At 44.2% G+C, this 20,888-nt stretch overlaps 1 protein-coding gene across 1 annotated transcript in view; it reads left to right on the forward strand.

The window, feature by feature from the left end:
• Positions 1–20,888, forward strand: part of camkmt (calmodulin-lysine N-methyltransferase) — a 197,089-nt gene that overhangs the window by 170,362 nt on the left and 5,839 nt on the right. Inside the window, exons 9-10 of the mRNA XM_021576372.2 lie at positions 8,715–8,778; positions 16,209–16,340. Coding sequence (XP_021432047.2) covers positions 8,715–8,778; positions 16,209–16,340 — 196 coding nt within the window. The remainder of the gene's footprint in view (positions 1–8,714; positions 8,779–16,208; positions 16,341–20,888) is intronic.

A 20,888-nucleotide genomic window follows, 5' to 3' on the forward strand; every position in this document is an offset into this window, starting at 1 on the left:
TGGACCTTGCTTTATGCATGGGGGCATTGTCATGCTTAAATAGGAATGGGCCTTCCCCAAACTGTTGCCACAATGTTGGAAGCACACTATTCTCTAGAATGTTATTGTATGCTGTTAAGATTTCCCTTCATTGAAACTAAGGGGCCCGAATAATGAAAAACAGGCCCAGACCCTTATTCCTCCTCCACCAAACATTACAGTTGGCACTATGCATTGGGGCAGGTAGCGTTCTCCTGGCATCCGCCAAACCCAGATTAATCCGTCGGACTGCCAGATGGTGAAGCGTGATTCATCACTCCAGAGAAAGCATTTCCACTGCTCCAGAGTCCAATGGTGGCGAGCTTTACACCACTCCAGCCGACATTTGGCATTGCTCATGGTGATCTTCAGCTTGTGTGCGGCTGCTCGGCCATGGAAAACAATTTCATTAAGCTCCCAATGAACATTTCTTGTGCTGACGTTACATCCAGAGGCAGTTTGGAACTCGGTAGTGAGTGTTGCAAACGAGTACAGACAACTTTTACGTGCTACATGCTTTAGCACTCGGCCGTTCCGTTTTGTGAGCTTGTGTGGCCTGCCACTTCGCGGCTGAGCCGTTGTTACTCCTAGACGTTTCCACTTCACAATAACAGCACTAACAGTTGACTGGGAAAGCTGTAGCAGGGCAGAAATTTGACGAACTGACTTGTTGGAAAGGTGGCATCCTATAGCGGTGCCACGTTGAAAGTCACTGAGCTCTTCAGTAAGGCCATTCTACTGCCAATGTTTGTCTGTGGAGATAGGGTGGCTGTGTGCTCGATTTTATACACCTGTCAGCAATGGGTTTGATGGAAATAGCCAAATCCACTAGGGGTGTCCACATACTTTTGTATATAGTGTGTATCAGATAACTAGTGGGTTAGGTTCAGATAAAGGGGAAGTAGTGGAAGTGTCTCAGAGTATGTTTAGAGGGGTGGGGTGCCCCGCTGACCAGGGGAAGGGGACAGAGAGAGTGGCAGAGACCGGGTAGACTGCCCACCCCTCGCCTCCCCTCCCTAAGGCCCAACCTCCATTGTTCAACAGTGACCCCACCCGCACAAAACAGGGGGGGGTCACCAGTTCACCATATAATGAACCTGATTTGAGGTCAGAGGTCACAACCCCAACGTATGTTAGACGTCGTCATTTCTAAACTCACATTCTTACTCACCACACACACAATCTGCTCCCGTTACAAAAGACAGGTCAATGGAAGCATTATGTCATTGTGGTCAATAGACTAGAAAGTGTTTTTACAAACTCAAACTTGTATAACCTTCACATCTGTGTCCTTACAATGGATTTGTGAAGTGACATTTCTTGTAAAGCAAGAAAATGAGTCTGAAACCATCTTAGATAAGTGCGGGAAGTGATTAGTGGAACAATGAGACTGAAAAAGGAGAGGAAAACTAGAAGCTTTATCTCATCTGTACAAAACAGTACAAGGGCCTTATCATCACCCATCTGCATGAAATCCCTATTCTCTACAGCGGCCTATCCCCTACACATCCCCAACTATACCAAAGCCCTGTTCTCTACATGTATTACCTCAGCACCCCACATAACACCCACATAGACTAAGGTCGGAGTTCACTCAGGAAGCTGATCTGGTGTTTTCCCATTGGAGGGAGCCAGAGATACCTCAGAGATAGACTATTACTACTGGGCCTTACTGTATCTCCTTCTGCTGGTACAGCCTGCTTCCTGTTACCAGCACAGAGAGGGACTTTCTTTCTCCATAGATGGAGGTCAATGTATCCTTCCACATACAGTACATGTCCCCGAATGTACTCTCACTGTTTCCCAAAGCATTATTAATCCCATCACACTGAGGCTAAGTGCCCACTGTGATGCACTGTCCTGCCCCCTGTTTTGTTACTGAAATCAAGTGTATTTCTTTTATTGTTTTATTCCAGTCTGGAATTCTAAACCCAGGTCACAATGTTCTATGTGTGATAAGGGACACAGTCAGGCCCATCAGCTGTGCACCGCTCCACTCCATCCCGCTCTGCTCCCCTCTCCTCCATCCTGCACCTCTCCTCCATCCTGCACCGCTCCTCCATCCTGCACCGCTCCCCTCTGCACCACCCCGCTCCACTCCCCTCTCCTCCATCCCGCTCCGCTCCCCTCTCCTCCATCCTGCACCGCTCCCCTCTCCTCCATCCTGCACCGCTCCCCTCTGCACCATCCTGCACCGCTCCCCTCTGCACCATCCTGCACCGTTCCCCTCTCCTCCATCCTGCACCGCTCCCCTCTGCACCATCCCGCACCGCTCCCCTCTGCACCATCCTGCACCGCTCCCCTCTGCACCATCCTGCACCGCTCCCCTCTGCACCATCCTACACCGCTCCCCTCTGCACCATCCTGCACCGCTCCCCCTCCTGCATCCCGCTCCGCTCCGCTACCCTCCCCTCCATCCCGCTCCCCTCTCCTCCATCCCGCTCCGCTCCCCTCTCCCCTCTCCTCCATCCTGCACCCCTCTCCTCCATCCCGCTCCGCTCCCCTCTGCACCACCCCGCTCCACTCCCCTCTCCTCCATCCCGCTCCGCTCCCCTCTCCTCCATCCTGCACCGCTCCCCTCTCCTCCATCCTGCACCGCTCCCCTCTGCACCATCCTGCACCGCTCCCCTCTGCACCATCCTGCACCGTTCCCCTCTCCTCCATCCTGCACCGCTCCCCTCTGCACCATCCCGCACCGCTCCCCTCTGCACCATCCTGCACCGCTCCCCTCTGCACCATCCTGCACCGCTCCCCTCTGCACCATCCTGCACCGCTCCCCTCTGCACCATCCTGCACCGCTCCCCCTCCTGCATCCCGCTCCGCTCCGCTACCCTCCCCTCCATCCCGCTCCCCTCTCCTCCATCCCGCTCCGCTCCCCTCTCCCCTCTCCTCCATCCTGCACCCCTCTCCTCCATCCTGCACTGCTCCCCTCTCCTCCATCCTGCACCTCTCTCCTCCATCCCGCTCCGCTCCCCTCTCCTCCATCCTGCACCGCTCCCCTCTCCTCCATCCCGATCCGCTCCCCTCTCCTCCATCCCGATCCGCTCCCCTCTCCTCCATCCCGCTCCGCACCCCTCTCCTCCATCCCGCTCCGCACCCCTCTCCTCCATCTCGCTCCGCTCCCCTCTCCTCCATCCCGCTCCGCACCTCTCTCCTCCATCCCGCTACGCACCCCTCTCCTCCATCCCGCTACGCACCCCTCTCCTCCATCTCGCTCCGCTCCCCTCTCCTCCATCTTGCTCCGCTCCCCTCTCCTCCATCCCGCTCCGCTCCCCTCTCCTCCATCACGCTCCGCTCCCCTCTCCTCCATCCTGCACCCCTCTCCTCCATCACGCTCCGCTCCCCTCTCCTCCATCCTGCACCCCTCTCCTCCATCACGCTCCGCTCCCCTCTCCTCCATTCCGCTTTGCTCCATCCCGCTCCGCTCCCCTCTGCACCACCCCGCTCCGCTCCGCTCCCCTCTCCTCCATCCTGCACCCCTCTCCTCCATCCCGCTCCGCTCCCCTCTCCTCCATCTCGCTCCGCTCCCCTCTCTTCCATCCCGCTCTGCTCCCCTCTCCTCCATCTCGCTCCGCTCCCCTCTCCTCCATCCCGCTCCGCTCCCCTCTACTCCATCCCGCTCCACTCCCCTCTCCTCCATCTCGCTCCACTCCCCTCTCCTCCATTCCACTCTGCTCCATCCTGCTCCGCTCCCCTCTCCTCTATCCCGCTCCGCTCCCCTCTCCTTCATTCCACTCTGCTCCATCCCTCTCCGCTCCCCTCTCCTCCATCCCGCTCCGCTCCCCTCTACTCCATCCCACTCTGCTCCCCTCTCCTCCATCCCGCTCCGCTCCCCTCTACTCCATCACGCTCCGCTCCCCTCTCCTCCATCCCGCTCCGCTCCCCTCTCCTCCATCCCGCTCCGCTCCCCTCTACTCCATTACGCTCCGCTCCCCTCTCCTCCATCCCGCTCTGCTCCCCTCTCCTCCATCCCGCTCCGCTCCCCTCTACTCCATCACGCTCCGCTCCCCTCTCCTCCATCCCGCTCCGCTCCCCTCTCCTCCATCCCGCTCCGCTCCACTCTCCTCCATCCCGCTCCGCTCCCCTCTACTCCATCACGCTCCGCTCCCCACTCCTCCATTCCACTCTGCTCCATCCTGCTCCGCTCCACACGGATTTCCTACAGAAGAGACAGATTTGCATAGGGAAGGTCACCAGCTAACGTGATTGGAAAGTTTCCCCCAGATTGCAGCGCTGCGAGCCAGTAGGGGCTTTGTGTTGGATTATGCTAGATCTGGGTTGTATTGTTGCATTTAGTCAAATTACTTTAGCACTCATTTGGGATAATATTGGTCCTGACAGAGGCTATTGTGATTAGAGTGACGGCTGCTTTGGGTGTGATTGGAGGGGGAGGGGGAGGGGGGTGACTGAAGCCCAGCATGGTGCTGATCTGACCGTGAGTGCGTTACCAGGGTGATCACCGTAGGCAACGAGGCGTGCATGAACACAAGTCTGTTTCCTCTTCTCATCTCCTGCTCAATGACGCTCCTGTCACCCGTCTCCCCAAAGAGAGGACAAACATGAGTGGCCACGTTAACACACACACAGTCTCTGTCTGTCAAACTCACTCACTCTCACTCATATTTGAATACAATTACACTCCACTTCCTCCACTTTCTCACACAGGTTTAATCTCTTAAATCTTAATATCACCTTTATATTCCTTATATTCTCATCTGAATTTAAACAATGTATCTTAACTCCTCCTACAAACAGGCAGATACAGTATACTATCTCATTCCAAGCCCTCCACCTTAGTCCTGCCATCTCTTTTTAAATCTCTCATTCCGTTTCATCTAAAGGAGTTTTACATACATTGCACCAGTGTTCAATGATCTGAAAATGGTCATTGCTGAGTAATGACATATGATAGCTTGTTGAGTTCCCTTAGACTTGCAAAAAACTCCAACAATTATTCGACTGTCACAAGGTTATACAGTTATATATCATGTCACTGTTGAGGGTTGGGGATTAAAATTATGGTTGTTACTTGTAAATTATATAAATTGAATGTTGTTTTTATCACTTTCTAACATTATCATATTTTATTTATAGAAATTCAATTAGCTCCAAAGGTATTGGGACAGTTACATTTTTGGTTTTATTTTGGCCCTGTACTCCAGCACATTTGAAATGAAACAATGACTGAGGTTAAATTGGTGCCCCCCCCCCCCCGTTTTGCCATCAGAACAGCCTCAATTCGATGGGGCATGAACTCTACAAGGTGTAGAAAGCGTTCCACAGGGATGCTGGCCCATGTTGACTCTGATACTTCCACTGTTGTGTCAAGTTAGCTTGGTGGTGGACCATTCTTGATACACTCAGGAAACTGTTGAGCGTGAAAAGCCCAGCAGCGTTGCAGTTCTTGACACAAACCCAGTGCGCCTGGCACCTTCTACCATACCCCATTCTAAGGCACTTCAATATTTTGTCTTGCACATTCACCCTCTGAATGGCACACATACACAATCCATGCCTCAGTTGTCTCAAGGCTTCCTTCTTTAACCGGTCTCCTCCCCTTCATGATTTAAAAAGTGACATCAATAAGGGATCATAGTATTCACCTAGTCAGTCTATGTCATGGAAAGAGCATTGTTTTGTAAAATGATTTTTTAAATAATATGTATTAACTTTTATTCAGGATAGCCCAATTGAGACCAGGGTCTCATTCCCAATCGTGTCCTGAGTAGAAACATTTTCCACAACAGGAAGAACAATTTACATTACATTTAAAACAAGAAGAATAAAAATAACCACAAGGCACAACCTCAAGACCACAACAAATGCCCCATTCAAATCAATTCTCAATGAATTCATTCAACACTAGAGTCCTAAACTGCCCTAGTGGCACCAGGGAATCATTTTGTACGTTATTCCAACAATGGGGGGCACTAAAACTAAAGGAGGATTTACTTCAAGTTAACCAATCCTGCGAGTGGGTTTGTTAGCTCATTCTTTTATACATTAGCAACGAAGTTAGGTAAGTTGGAAGCTTGTGTGGTCGGGCTTTGTAAACAAAAAGGAAGTAAGGAATTGTTATATGGGACTTTAAGGAGGACCAGACAAATGATTTGATACAGGATGCAGTGGTGAGTATTAAAACTGTCACCAGTGATCTAACGAACGGCATCCAAAGGTTGGCTGCTGCAATCTGGTAAATGCTGTTGCCATAATCAAGGACTGTCAGGAAAGTTGACTGTACAACCTGCTTCCTGCTATTTTTTTATTTATTTTACCTTTATTTAACTAGGCAAGTCAGTTAAGAACAAATTCTTATTTTCAATGAGGGCCTAGGAACAGTGGGTTAACTGCCTGTTCAGGGGCAGAACGACAGATTTGTACCTTGTCAGCTCGGGGGTTTGAACCTTCCGGTTACTAGTCCAACGCTCTAACCACTAGGCTACCCTGCCGCCCCCCATTTAGGGAGATAGATATTTTTATATATATATATATATATTTTAAACACACTTTGAATCTTAGCTTTTTAACAAACTCATCCATATGCTTTTTAAACATGAAGTCTTTGTCAATTGAAATGCCCAGATATTTGTAGGCGGGAACCCGATCAATGGGAGGACCATCCAATGAATAAATATGTAGTCCATCTGAAACATTCAGGAGAGAACCAGAGAACATTGTGTATTTAGTCTTGCCTGCATTAAGTACACATTTAAACCAGCCAGGGCTTTCTGTAAGGTAACAAGGTCAGATTGCAGCTCTAACATAGCCTGGTCAACAGTTGACTAATGGCATACATAACAGTGTCATATTGAATATTAGAAGTTGTATTAAAGTAGTCAAAAGTTTAGTATTTGGTCCCATATTTCTAGCACACAACGACTACATCATGCTTGTGACTTTACAAACTTGTTGGATGCACATGCTGTTTGTTTTGGTTGTGTTTCAGATTATTTTGTGCCCAATAGGAATTAATGGTAAATAATGTATTGTGTCATTTTGGAGTCATTTTCATTGTAAATAAGAGTAGAGTGCATTCGGAGAGTTTTCAGACCCCTTCGCTTTTTCCACAATTTGTAACATTTACATAAGTATTCAGACCCTTTGCTATGAGACTCGAAATTGAGCTCAGGTGCTTCCTGTTTCCATTGATCATCCTTGAGATGTTTCTACAACTTCATTGGAGTGCACCTGTGGTAAATCCAATTGATTGGAAAGGCACACACCTGTCTATATAAGGTCCCACAGTTGACAGTGCATGTCAGAGGAAAGATCAAGCCATTAGGTCGAAAGAATTGTCGGTAGAGCTCCGAGACAGGATTATGTTGAGGCACAGATCTGGGGAAGGGTACCAGAAAATGTCTCCAGCATTGAAGGTCCCCAAGAACACAGTGGCCTCCATTATTCTTAAATGGAAGAAGTTTGGAACCACCAAGACTCTTCCTAGAGCTGGCCGCCCAGCCAAGCTGAGCAATCCGGGGAGTAGGGCCTTGGTCAGGGAGGTGACCAAGAACCCGATGGTCTCTCTGACAGAGCTCCAGAGATCCTCTGTGGAGACCTTACAGAAGGACAAATATCTGCAGAGCGAAGGTTCACCTTCCAACAGGACAAGGACCCTAAGCACACAGCCAAGAAATAGCAGGAGTGTCTTCGGGACAAGTCTCAATGTCCTTGAGTGGCCCAGCCAGAGCCCGGACTTGAACCCGATCTAACAAGCTGTGCAGTGACGCTCCCCATCCAGCCTGACAGAGCTGGAGACGATCTGCAGAGATGAATCGAAGAAATTAATCGTCATACCCAAGAAGACTCAAGAATGTAATCGCTGCCAAAGGTGCTTCAAGAAAGTACTGAGTAAAAAATAAATTGACCCCCAAAAAATGTTCGTGTTTTTCCTTTGTCATTGTGGGGTATAGTGTGTAGATTGAGGGGGGGAACAATTTAATACATTTTAAAATAAGGCTGTAACATTACAAAATGTGGAAAAAGTCAAGGGGTCTGAATACTTTCTGAATGCACCTATATGTTTCTAAACACTTCTTCATTAACGTGGAGGCTACCATGATTGTGGATAGTCCTGACTGAATGGTGAATAATGATGAGTGAGAAAGTTACATATGCACAATCATACCCCCCAAAAAATGCTAACTTCCTAACTGTCCAAAAAGTGGTGTAATTTCTAAACAGTTCACCTGATATGGATGAGAATACCCTCAAATTAAAGCTGACAGTCTGCACTTTAACCTCATTTCAAATCCAAAGTACAGAGCCAAAACAACAGCTAACTCACTGTACATGAATACAGATAATTACTTTGTATACTTGTGTTCAAATCATTGTTTTGAAAAATCGAGATCTGTTAGCGATTTGAAGTGTGTGTGTGTGTGTGTGTGTGTGTGTGTGTGTGTGTGTGTGTGTGTGTGTGTGTGTGTGTGTGTGTGTGTGTGTGTGTGTGTGTGTATCATATGTTTGATGATATCTGTGTACATTTTAGACTTTTAAAATAAAGGGAGGAGAATATAAATAAAAAATAAATGAATTTTACTCATGCAAATTGTTTTTCTTCTGTTTGTGGATTTATTTGTAAACAAAGGAAAATAAATAGCCTCCTAGTTTATCTTGAGTCACTATCGCTGGAATGCATTCTAATCTATCTCTTTCTCCCCCTCTATTTCTCCCCTCCTCTCTCCCACCCTCCTCAGCTTGTTTCTGGACCAGTACAGAGGCAGCCTGGTTGATGCAATAAGGAGATTACTGCGACCAGACGTAAGTGTGTTTCAATTCACTCTGCAGCAACGGACTCCCCCGTAATTAGGCTTCACCCAGTGATTGAGACAGTAATGGAATGGCAGGATTAATATCATGTAATACTTTAGTACTTATTGTGTACAACTTGAATGGAGTCCTATAATCTATTTAATGCTTTCCCCCTAATCATAAAGCAGGGAACTTCTCATATTTGCCCCTGGTGATAAGAGACACGCTACGAGAGGCAAAGTAAATGAAAAAAGGCTTCAAAGATAATGTGTGATTTCTATTTATCTGTCTGGCTTTTTCAAGTATTGGCTTTGATAGGAAATGTCTTTATATTAAAAGAGGAGGGTGAAAGGGAGAAGAGGAGGAGGAGAGGAGGGGGTGTGAAAGTGCTGACGTGGTAACGGTGGAGGGTCCATGATCTTTGTAATCCATTCAGAGACGAGGAAGTGGTACTGATCCAAAACACTACAGTTTGAACCCCTTGCCCCATCTCTTTCCTCCTCTTCTTCACCCTCCCTCTATCCCTCTTTCCTCCCTGGGTATCCAGAGGGTATAGATAGATACACAGGTCCCCCTCTAGAGTAATGTTTTACTTAAATTTCCTTTAAGTTCACTGTAAATCATGTATTATGGCCGGTTTACCAGATGTACACGTCTAATGTATGCCGTCCAGAGCAGGTTTAATCAGCACAGCTCTCTACACTTATCCTGTATCCTTCTATTCCCTGATATATTGTTGGTTTGGAACATTCTCCCTCTTTTTCACAAGACCACCTTCCACATATTGACTATGCTCCCTTCATTTGAATGCAATGGCTTTTGATTCCTTGTTTATCTCGAGTTATAATGCAGATAATTGAGATTATCTAAAATTAGTCTTTAGACCTAATTTCCCTCTTTAATCTATCTCACCCTAAAACCACAGTACCACAGACTGGCCCCTGAACAGATTCCACAACAGATTGACAAAACAATTCATTTCTACTACTAATGATGTTAATTTGTTTTTCCAACATGGAGGCGTGCCATCCTCATCCTAATCAGCCCATTACAGTGGAATTGTTTTTTTGTTTCGTTTTTTGGGGCTGATGTTTTTTTGGGGCGGGGGGATTCTGACTCCTCAAACAGATGAAAAAACAGCTGTCAAAACCAGCTCATCCCCCTGTTATTCTTGTTTTTTTATGTTTATTTTGTTTGTACTGCTGTGTGCCTTCCCATCCTCCAATTAAATTAAAACAAATAATATGATCAAAAATATGAAATAATATTTAAAGCCGAAGGATTTCAAAGAAACTTTGAACCTGGAGCTAATCCCCTTACTGCTGGTGGTCTGACTGTGCTAGCTGTACTGGTTCATCTAGAAAGTGTGGATGCGTTTCAGCCATTGATTGGATTAGGTGAGTTTTAATATTTTAGTTTATTATCTAATATAATACCTGGGAGAAATCAAATAGAATGGAATCACAATAATACAGATGGCCACTCACTGGCTGACTCCCTGGCTGGCTGAAAGGAGAGGAGAGCAGAGTGGTCAGAGCTAAGAGTTCAGCCTGGCCACAGGAGAGGCAGGACTCAAATAACTGGGTCCACACGCACAAACACACACACAAACACACACATACGCTGAGTGAACGGGTGCAGGGCGTCATTGATTGATTAGCATAGGGAGAATGGCTGGGCTCCTTTTGACAACCCAAGATTAGGGCTCAGCCCAGGGCTTAAATTGCTTACCTTCCTCTGGCTAAGGAAGGCTCGGCTTTCAAAATACAGGTCTGTCACCTGGACCCAACGCTGTCTACTTGGGGAATGATAATGCATATAAACAATTAAGGAGGAGAGGAGGAGCGAGGGAGGCTGGAGGAGAGAGAGATGGAAATAAAATGAGAGAAGGGGAGATAGATCGGGAGGGAGAAAAATAGATGGTGGGATGGAGAAAGAGTGGATGAATCCCTTGACTAATAGGTTATTGTAAACTATGCGCTGTTGAAAATGGTGTTTTACCAGAATAAAAGTAAGCTACCAGAGACACAACTCTCCTCTGGCTATAGCCTACCTGCTGAAAGGGGCTTGCAATAGATTTGATTTTGATTGTTTAAATCAACTTTTATTTGTCACATGTGCCGAATACAGCAAGTGTAGACTTTAACGTGAAATGCTTACTTACAAGCCCTTAACCAACAGTGCAGTTCAAGAAGAGGTAAGAAAATATTTACCAAATAAACTAAAGTAAAAAATAATAAAAAGTAACGCAATAACATAACAATAACGAGGCTGTATACAGTCGGTACCAGTACCGAGTCAGTGTGCAGGGGTACAGGTTACTTGAGGTAATTTGTACAGGGTAGGGTTGAAGTGACTATGCATAGATAATAAACAGTGAGTAGCAGCAGTGTACAAACACACTTCCTGCTTTAGTGTTTTCTTGTAAGCAGGAATCAGGAGGATAGAATTATGGTCAGATTTGCCAAATGTCGGGCTTGTATGCATCTCTGTGTGTGGAGTAAAGGTGGTGTAGAGTTTTTTTGGTCCTCTGGTTGCACATGTGACATTCTGGTAAAAATTTGGTAAAACTAATTTAAGTTTGCCTGCATTAAAGTCCCCGGCCACTAGGAGCGTCACTTCTGGGTGAACATTTTCTTGTTTGCTTATGGCGTTATAGAGTTGGTTGAGTGCGCTCTTAGTGGCAGCATCAGTCTGTGGTGGTAAATAGATGGCTACAAATAATATAGATGAGAACTCTCTTGGTAGATAGTGTGGTCTACAGCTTATCATAAGGTACTCAGATGAGCAATACCTTGAGTCTTCTTTAAAGGTTCACCATCCTCAATAGTTTTGGTAGTTTTGCTTTGAACAATCAGAGTGTACAAAACATTAAGAACACCTGTTCTTTCCATGACATAGACTGACCAGGTGAATCCAGGTGACAGCTATGATCCCTTATTGATGTCACCGGTTAAATACACTTCAATCAGTGTAGATGAAGGGGAGAAGACAGGATAAAGAAGGATTTTCAAGCCTTGAGACAATTGAGACATGGATTGTGTATGTGTGCCATTCAGAGGGAGAATGGGCAAGACAAAATATTGAAGTGCCTTTGAACTGGGTAAGGTAGGTAGTAGGTGCCAGGTGCACCGGTTTGAGTGTGTCAAAAACTGCAACACTGCTGGGTTTTTCACATCAACAGTTTCCTGTGTGTATCAAGAATGGTCCACCACCCAAAGGACATCCAGCCAACAGCTTCCCTGTGGAACGCTTTGAACACCTTGTAGTCCATGACCTGACAAATTGAGTCTGTTCTGAGGGTAAAACTCAATATTAGGGAGATGTTCTTAATGTTTTGTACACTCAGTGTGTATTGTACATATAAATATATACATACAGTGGGGTCCGAAATGATTGACACCCTTAAAGATGTGCAATATATAATACTGAGCTATATTGTATGCTCCAAAAAATTGGGAAGTTATATTATTTAATACTAATACAATTGGTCAGAGAAAGAGATTTTGTTTAAGTAATAGCACATTTTCTCAAAAAGGTAGGGGTCAAAATTATTGACACCCCTAAGGATTCTTATAAATAAAGTAGTCAAAAGTTTTTAGTATTTGGTCTCATGTTCCTAGCTTGCAATGACTACATCAAGCTTGTGACTTGCAGTTCGTACCATGATTTCCATGATTATGGACAATCCTGAATGAAACGTGAATAATGATGTGACAAAGGTACAGAGGGTCAAATATCATACCCCAAAGACATGCTAACCTCCCCTGTTATTGGTAATGCTGAGAGGTTTGCATGTCTTGGAGGTATGATCTTTGGCCCTCCGTAACTTTCTCACTCATCATTATTCATCCATTTTAATACCCCATTGTAAAACAATCAAATGTGAAGAAATCCAAAGGGGTGTAGTCTTTCTAAATGCACTGTAAAATAATATAATTTACCTTTTTTTTTTTGCATACAGTATAACTCAGTATTTGTATTATTTATTTTATAAATTCATTATTACTCATATTTATTAAGGGTGTCGATAATTTCAGACTCCACTGTACATACAGTGCTAAAACATATTCACACCCCTTGACCTTTTCCACATTTTGTTGTTACAGCCTGAATTTAAAATGTATTAAATGTAGATTTTGTGTCACTGGCCTACACACAACACCCCATAATGTGAAAGTGGAATTATGTTTTTACAAATGTATTCAAATTCATTAAAAGCTGAAATGTCTTGGGTCAATAAGTATTTGACCCCTTTGTCATGGCAAGCCTGAAGTTCAGGAGTAAAAATGTGCCCAACAAGTCACATAATAAGTTGCATGGACTCACTCTGTGTGCAATAATAGTTGTTACATGACTACCTCATCTCTGTACCCCACACATTTATCTGTAAGGTCCCTCAGTCGAGCAGTGAATTTCAAACACAGGTTCAACCACAAAGACCAGGGAGGTTTTCTAATGTCTCACAAAGAAGGGCCCCTATTGGTAGATGGGTAAAACAAAAAGCAGACATTGAATATCCCTTGGAGCATGATGAAGTTATTAATTACACTTTGGATGGTGTATCAATATGCCCAGTCACTGCAGAGATACAGGTGCCCTTTCTAACTCGGTTGCTGGAGAGGAAGGAAAACACTCTGGGATTTCACCATGAGGCCAATGTTGACTTTAAAACAGTTACAGAGTTGAATGGCTGTGATAGGAGAAAACTGAGGATGGATCATCAACATTGTAGTTACTCCACAATAATAACCTAAATGACAGAGTGAAAAGAAGGAAGCCTGTACAGAATTACAAATATTTTTAAATATGCATCCTGTTTGCAATAAGCACTAAATTAAAACTGCAAAAATTGTGGCAAAAAAATTCACTTTATACTATATCCTGAATACAAAGCGTTGTGTTTGGGGCAAATCCAACACAAGAATAATGTGCAAATATGCAAATATTGTAATAATCCAGGTATGCAAAGCTCTTAGAGACTTACCCAGTAAGACTCACATCTGTGCCAAAGGTGATTCTAACATCTTTTGACTCAGGGCTGTGAAAACTTATGTCAATTAGATATTTCTGTATTTCATTTTCTAGAAATGTGCAAAAAAAATGAAAACATGTTTTCACTTTGTTATTATAGGGTATTGTGTGATGATGGGAGATATTTAAATATATGTCATCCATTTTGAATTCAGGCTGTAACCCAACAAAATGTGTAATAAGTCAAAGGGTATGAATACTTTCTGAAGACACGGTACATACACACACACTGTGTAAAGTGTCTGTCTTTGTGAACAACTTAACTTAACTGTACATAACTATGTAAGGGATTATACAGTAAAGCTACTTGAAGCTACTTGAAGATTTCCAATACGTTGTACATAATACAGGAGTCCGTTTCTGTTATGACATGGACTCCTCTTGAACCTCTGGGGGCAGTATTTCATTTTTGGATGAAAAACGCTCCCGTTTTAAGCGCAATATTTTGTCACGAAAAGATGCTTGACTATGCATATAATTGACAGCTTTGGAAAGAAAACACTCTGACATTTCCAAATCTGCAAAGATATTGTCTGTGAGTGCCCCAGAACTGATGCTACAAGCGAAACCAAGATGAAACTTCAAACAGGAAATTAGCAAAGTTTCTGAGGCGCTGTTTTCCATTGTCTCCTTATATGGCTGTGAATGCGACAGGAATGAGCTTACACTTTCTGCTGTTTCCCCAAGGTATCGGCAGCATTGTGACGTATTTGTAGGCATATCATTGGAAGATTGATCATAAGAGACTACATTTACCAGGTGTCCGCCTGGTGTCCTGCGTCGAAATTGGTGCGCAAACGCCAGGTGCAACTATTTTTCGATTTGATAGAGAGGAGAAACCAGACTTCCACGAACATTATATCATCGAAGAGATATGTGAAAAACACCTTGAGGGATTGATTCTAAACAACGTTTGCCATGTTTCAGTCGATATTATGGAGTTAATTTGGAAAAAAGTTTGGCGTTTTGATGACTGAATTTTCAGGGTTTTTTGGTAGCCAAACGTGATGTACAAAACAGAGCGAATTCTAATACACAAAGAATATTATTGGAAAAACTAAACAATTGCTATCTAACTGAGAGTCTCCTTATTGAAAACATCCGAAGTTCTTCAAAGGTAAATTATTTTAGTTGAATGCTTTTCTTGTTTTTGTGAAAATGTTGCCCGCTCAATGCTACGCTAAATGCTACGCTAGCTATCAATACTGTTACACAAATGCTTGTTTTGCTATGGTTGTAAAGCATATTTTTAACATCTGAGATGACAGTGTTGTTAACAAAAGGCTAAGCTTCAGAGCTAGCATATTTATTTCATTTCAATTGCGATTTTCATGAATAGTTAACGTTGCGTTATGGTAATGAGCTTGAGGCTGTATTCACGATCCCGGATCCGGGATGGCTAGTATCAAGAGGTGTTAATGTAAACAACGTGTTGAAACTTTGTTGCTCCTTTTGCTGAAACAAGCAACAAATGAGTCTTTCATTGCCTAGGCTTCCCACAATGCAGTAGCAGCACACATAGAAATATAATGAATAGAACGACCTTGGGCCCTCAATTCTCTGGCAACTTGAAGGTCTTCACTATTTACCACAGCCACAAAGTCTCTAATTTCTAAAATGAATCTTATTAAAATGTTATTTTAGATCTAACTTTTACCATAACCTTAACCATACTGCTAACCTTATATTAAGACCAAGAAGCCAATTTTGACTTTGTGGCTGTGCTATCTAGTGGAAACCCAATTTGACTGGTAAAGTAATTGCAATGCAATAGTTTCCATGTTAATGTAGATTGTTCATTCAAATCATGTGGCTCATCTAATGGAATGTATTTTTTGTAATGTCACTTGAGTTGAATCAACAAATCACACTTGCTGCTTTTACTTCCTGTTTTGCTCTTCTGTGTACACTCTCAATGGCCTCCAGTCCACCCATTATGCCATCATTGTCTTAAATGGGGACACCCGTTATATATTCATTTTATGTATATGGCAGCACATGGCAGAGGAGAAAATGTGCTTCTAATTATTTGAATATTAATTGTTTGCTATTCGAACGGTTATTACGGAGACCTTGATCATTTGGCTGGCCAATAACCATCATCCAAAATTCCATGACAGTCACAGCCCTAGCAAGCATATACATAAGCAGTTATAAATAAGCATTAACCTGATTCAGAAACATACCATTACACACGTAAAGTACAGGTATACTCTTGAAGTACATAGGTTTTTTAATAAATTGATAGACTGTGTATCTCTTTCTCTGTATCTCTCTCTGTCTCTCTCGCTCTCTCTTTCTGTTCTCTTTGTCTCTGTCTTTCTGTTCTCTCTCTCTCACTGTCTCTTTCTGTGTCTCTCTCTCTTTCTGTCTGTCTCGCTCTCTCTCTCTGTCTGTCTTTTTAGGGTACAGCCCTGGTGTTTGCCCCCACTAGAGGAGACACTCTGGGGGAGTTCTGTCAGCTGGCCGAGGGGATGGGGCTCCAAGTCTGTCGCTATGAGAAGTATGATGAACAGGTGTGGGATCTCCACTTAAAGGTGAGCGAGACGCCTGGTATTGGAGCTAGAGCCCTGTCCGAACCCTGAAGAGAAATGTATTCGGTCCTCCAAACCCTTACAGGGAGGGGTCTCTTGTCGAAAAACATCAAGGGAAGGGTGCTGTCCAAAGTTTATAAAATGTAGGTAGCCCAGGATCTGAGTGTAGTGCTGTAAAGGCCTTGCACATTGAGAAAGAACATGTGCAGTTGCTATATAATCTTAGTGAAAGAGAGAGCGAGGGAGAGAGAAAGAGGCAGTGTTAAGAGCAGCAGTCAGTGTCCAGCTGGTTAATGGAAGCGCGTGGGCGTGGGCGGCGCCTGGCGCGTGGTGGGCATGATGGCAGGCACACTGAGTGGCCCATTCAACTGCCTGGAACCGTCAGAATGGACCGGCCTACTGAAGGGTAAAAGGGTCTGTCAACAGGACTCGGCCTTTCTCCTTTCAGGGGTATTGTATCCTACAATGGAGGTCTGGAGTACTGCTGGTTTTCTGTTATACCTGATAATTTATTGCACCCACCTGGTCTCCCAGGTCTAAATCAGTCCCTGATTAGAGCAGTGGAACTGGCTTTGAGGTCCAGACTTGAATTCGAGGTCGCTATTCTATGAGTGATTGAGCTGCAGCCTTTTGAGCTCCCACCATTCTGCTGGGCTGTGGGCAACCAAGGACTGATAATAATAATGTATTGGATTCATTTAGCGCCTTTCTACATACTGAGGTACTCAAAGTGCTTTACATACAGTAGTAAGCGGGAAACTCTCCTCTCTCTGGCAGTCTGTGAGGTTACCTAGGCCATGAGAAAGTCATTTATTCTAATGGTATAAATGGTTCAGTAGAGATTGAATGTGGTTGTGGTTAAAGCTTAAACACACCGGTAGGATTGTCAAACGTTTGCCTGGCAGCAGTACTTAGCATCTCTGAACCTAGTGTCGGCAGTCAATCTCTTTTGTGTTCACACAGCAAAGACGAAGTCGTCAGCCACTAAGCCTTGTTCAAATACTCCAAACCAGAAGGTGGCAGTAGCGTTGTTTGGCAATGCATGTCTGTGTGTGTTGCTTATGGTCTAGATTCCAATGTCAGCTAGCTGCGCTACTGTTGCTATTTTGCAGAAAGCCCTTGTTTATACTAGCCAAATAACTACAGCTAGATAACTACCTAGCAAGATGATGAAGAAACAATTGAATTCACTCTCCATAATCCCATACTGCCAGTGCCACCCCATAGTCAAATGTTTAGCTAGCTAACAAATGTAAGCATATTCACTAGCTATCACAACATAGCTAGCTAGCTTGCTAAGGACACTGCACTAACTTGGGAGTTTATACAGGCAGCTGTTTCATTTAAACTAGCTAATCCATTGTGATGAATTATAATGTCAATACTAGCTACAGTGGTTAGCTAGCTTGAAGGAAGTATTTAGTGTTGTGTGCATGGTGTCTGTGCACTTAGGTAGCTACCATCCCATAACCTGCATTGCATATGAAGTGTGACTAGCTCATCCGTGGATGTATGAATAAAATTCCCACTTTTTGTATTATTTGTTTTTGTTGGCTCCCCCACATGGGGGCTCGTGTTCTCTGATTGGGTGAAAGTCAAGTTGTTGGCCACTGATGAGCATAGTGATTCTACAAGTAGAAACAGTAGGTTTGTTGCTACCGGGTTGGCACGCAGCAGGTACCACTTTTGTTCTAGCAAGAGAAGGAACGGCCTCCCACTGTGATAAGTACATACCGGAAGTCTATCCGCAGTGAGATTATCGGTGTGTTTCATGCTTTAGACAGTTAAGGTTTGTTGTCTTTGTCCCTATGGCGTCATGACAGCTATAAATTATATAGACCGACGAGGTAACAGACAGACCTACTAGGTAATAGACAGACAGACAGTGGAATATAAAGTGGCACTTAGAAGCCCATTAGTCGAGGGATTAGCCAGCAGGGTGGGGCGGGGTCAGGTTTCTCTCCAATTAGCAGCCTGGTCCTGGGACTGACCTCTAGGTGGAACTTGAGTCAGGGTTCAGCAGTTAGGATGGGAAGATGCAACATTACAGAATGTTCAGGTAATGACCATGTTGTCAGGTGGGATGGTATAGTTAGTATAGCAGGCAGCCGGTATCAGGCAGGTCCCCCGTGATCTAAGTCAGTATTCGACGTTCATCCATATCTGAGGAAGTCAGGAGATGATGTGTGACAGGCCACTAGGGGCAACAGTGAGCGCTTTTACCTTCAAGCAATGGACGGGGATGGTGGATGGGCATAAGCATCTGCCTCTGGTTCCAAAAGTGTTCGAATCCAATAATTAAGTTGTTTTTAATATTTTTGTTTTAAGCCTATCCCAAACCTTAACCCTTATTTTAATGCCTAACCTTAACAATTCTGAGTGAGTTCATTACTAAACTTAACCTTGAAACGAACACTTCAAAATTTGAGATTCATAGCAACTTCGAAACATGGATGAATGTCTAATTCTGACATGAGACTGAGAGCTTGTTGGCCAGTATATAGGGTGCCTCCCTGCATAACATGACACAGTATTTACAGTACCTGTCAAAAGTTTGGACACAGCTACTCATTCAAGGGTTTTTCTTTATTTTTAAAATTGTTCTACATTGTAAACTATGAAATAACACATATGGAATCATGTAGTAACCCAAAAAAGTGTTAAACAAATCAAAATATATTTTAGATTTTAGATTCTTCCATAGCCACCCTTTGCCTTGATGACAGCTTTGCACACTCTTGGCATTCTGTCAACCAGCTTCACCTGGAATGCTTTTCCAACAGTCTTGAAACAGTTCCCACATATGCTGAGCACTTGTTGAATGATTTTCCTTCACTCTGCGGTCCAACTCACCCGAAACCATATCAATTGAGTTGAGGTCGTGAGATTGTGGAGGCCAGGTCATTTGATGCAGCACTCCATCACTCTCCTTCTTGGTAAAATAGCCCTTACACAGCCTGGAGGTGTGATGGGTAATTTTCCTGTTGAAAAACAAATCATTGCCCCAATAAGCGCAAACCAGATGGGATGGCGTATCGCTGCAGAATGCTGTGGTAGCCATGCTGGTTAAGTGTGCCTTGAATTCTAAATAAATCACCGACAGTGTCACTAGCAAAGTACCCCCACACCATCACACCTCCTCCATCCTTCGCGGTAGGAATCACACATGCAGAGATCATCCGTTCACCTACTCTGCCTCTCACAAAGACACAGCGGTTGGAACCAAAAATCTAAATATCGGACTCATCAGGCAAAATGACAGATTTCCACCGGTCTAATGTCCATTGCTTGTGTTTCTTGGGCCAAGCAAGTCTCTTCTTCTTATTAGTGTCCTTTTAGTAGTGGTTTCTTTGCAGCAATTTGACCCTGAAGGCCTGATTCTCCTCTGAACAGTTTATGTTGAGATGTGTCTGTTACTTGAACTCTGTGAAGTATTTATTTGGGCTGCAATCTGAGGTGCGGAGTATAAATTCATTGAAGTTACTCTAATGAACTTGTCCTTTGTGCTAGAGGTAACTATGGGTCTTCCTTTCCTGTGGCGGTCCTCATGAGAACCAGTTTCATCATAGCGTTTGATGGTTTTTGCGACTGCACTTGAAGTAACGTTCAAAGTTCTTGAAATGTTCCGTATTGACTGACCTTCTCTTTGCTTATTTGAGCTGTTCTTTCCATAATATGGACTTGGTCTTTTACCAAATAGGGCTATCTTCTGTATACCCACCCCTACCTTGTCACAGCGCAACTGATTGGCTCAATTGCATTAAGAAGGAAAGAAATTCCACAAATTAATGTTTAACAAGGCACACCTGTTAATTGAAATGCATTCCACGTGACTACCTCACGAAGCTGGTTGAGAGAATTCCAAGTGTGCAAAGCTGTCATCAAGGCAAAGGGTGGCTGCTTTGAAGAATCTCAAATATATTTTGATTTGTTTAACACCTTTTTGGTTACTGTATGATTCCATATGTTATTTTATAGATTTGATGTCTTCACTATTATTCTACAATGTAGAAAATAGTTTAAAAAAATAAAGATAAACCCTTGCATTAGTAGGTGTGTCTAAACTTTGGACCGGTACTGTACATTGAATGTCCTCTATTAGCCAGGAGATTCTCAGGTGCCAAGGAACTCTTAACACACACACACACACACACACACACACACACTGTCTCTCTCTCCACCACCTCCTCTTCATTGTGCCCTTGATGTACCTGAAGTCTGCTGGGGTCTTTGTTGGAGCCAGACCACCTACGGTGTCTCTGTGTAGATAATGATGGGAGACCAGAGGGGGCGGGATAGCTGAGTCAAGTGTCCCACTCCCATGGTCTTTGTGCAATTACACAGAGGTGTGTGTGTTTCTCTGTCTGTCTGTGTGTGTGCGTGCATGTGTGCGTGTGTGTGCGTGCATCATAAGGCCAATGCACACACACACAGGGTCAGCTGCTGTGTGTGGATATAGCGGCAGGCTGAAGTGGCCTCATCATATCAGAAAGTGATTAATTCTCCTTTGCTTATCTTCTGATGAACATTCTGCCCCCTGTGTGTCAGCTG

The sequence above is a fragment of the Oncorhynchus mykiss genome, chromosome 20 (genome assembly GCF_013265735.2).
Source record: "Oncorhynchus mykiss isolate Arlee chromosome 20, USDA_OmykA_1.1, whole genome shotgun sequence".
Taxonomy (NCBI): Eukaryota; Metazoa; Chordata; class Actinopteri; order Salmoniformes; family Salmonidae; genus Oncorhynchus; species Oncorhynchus mykiss.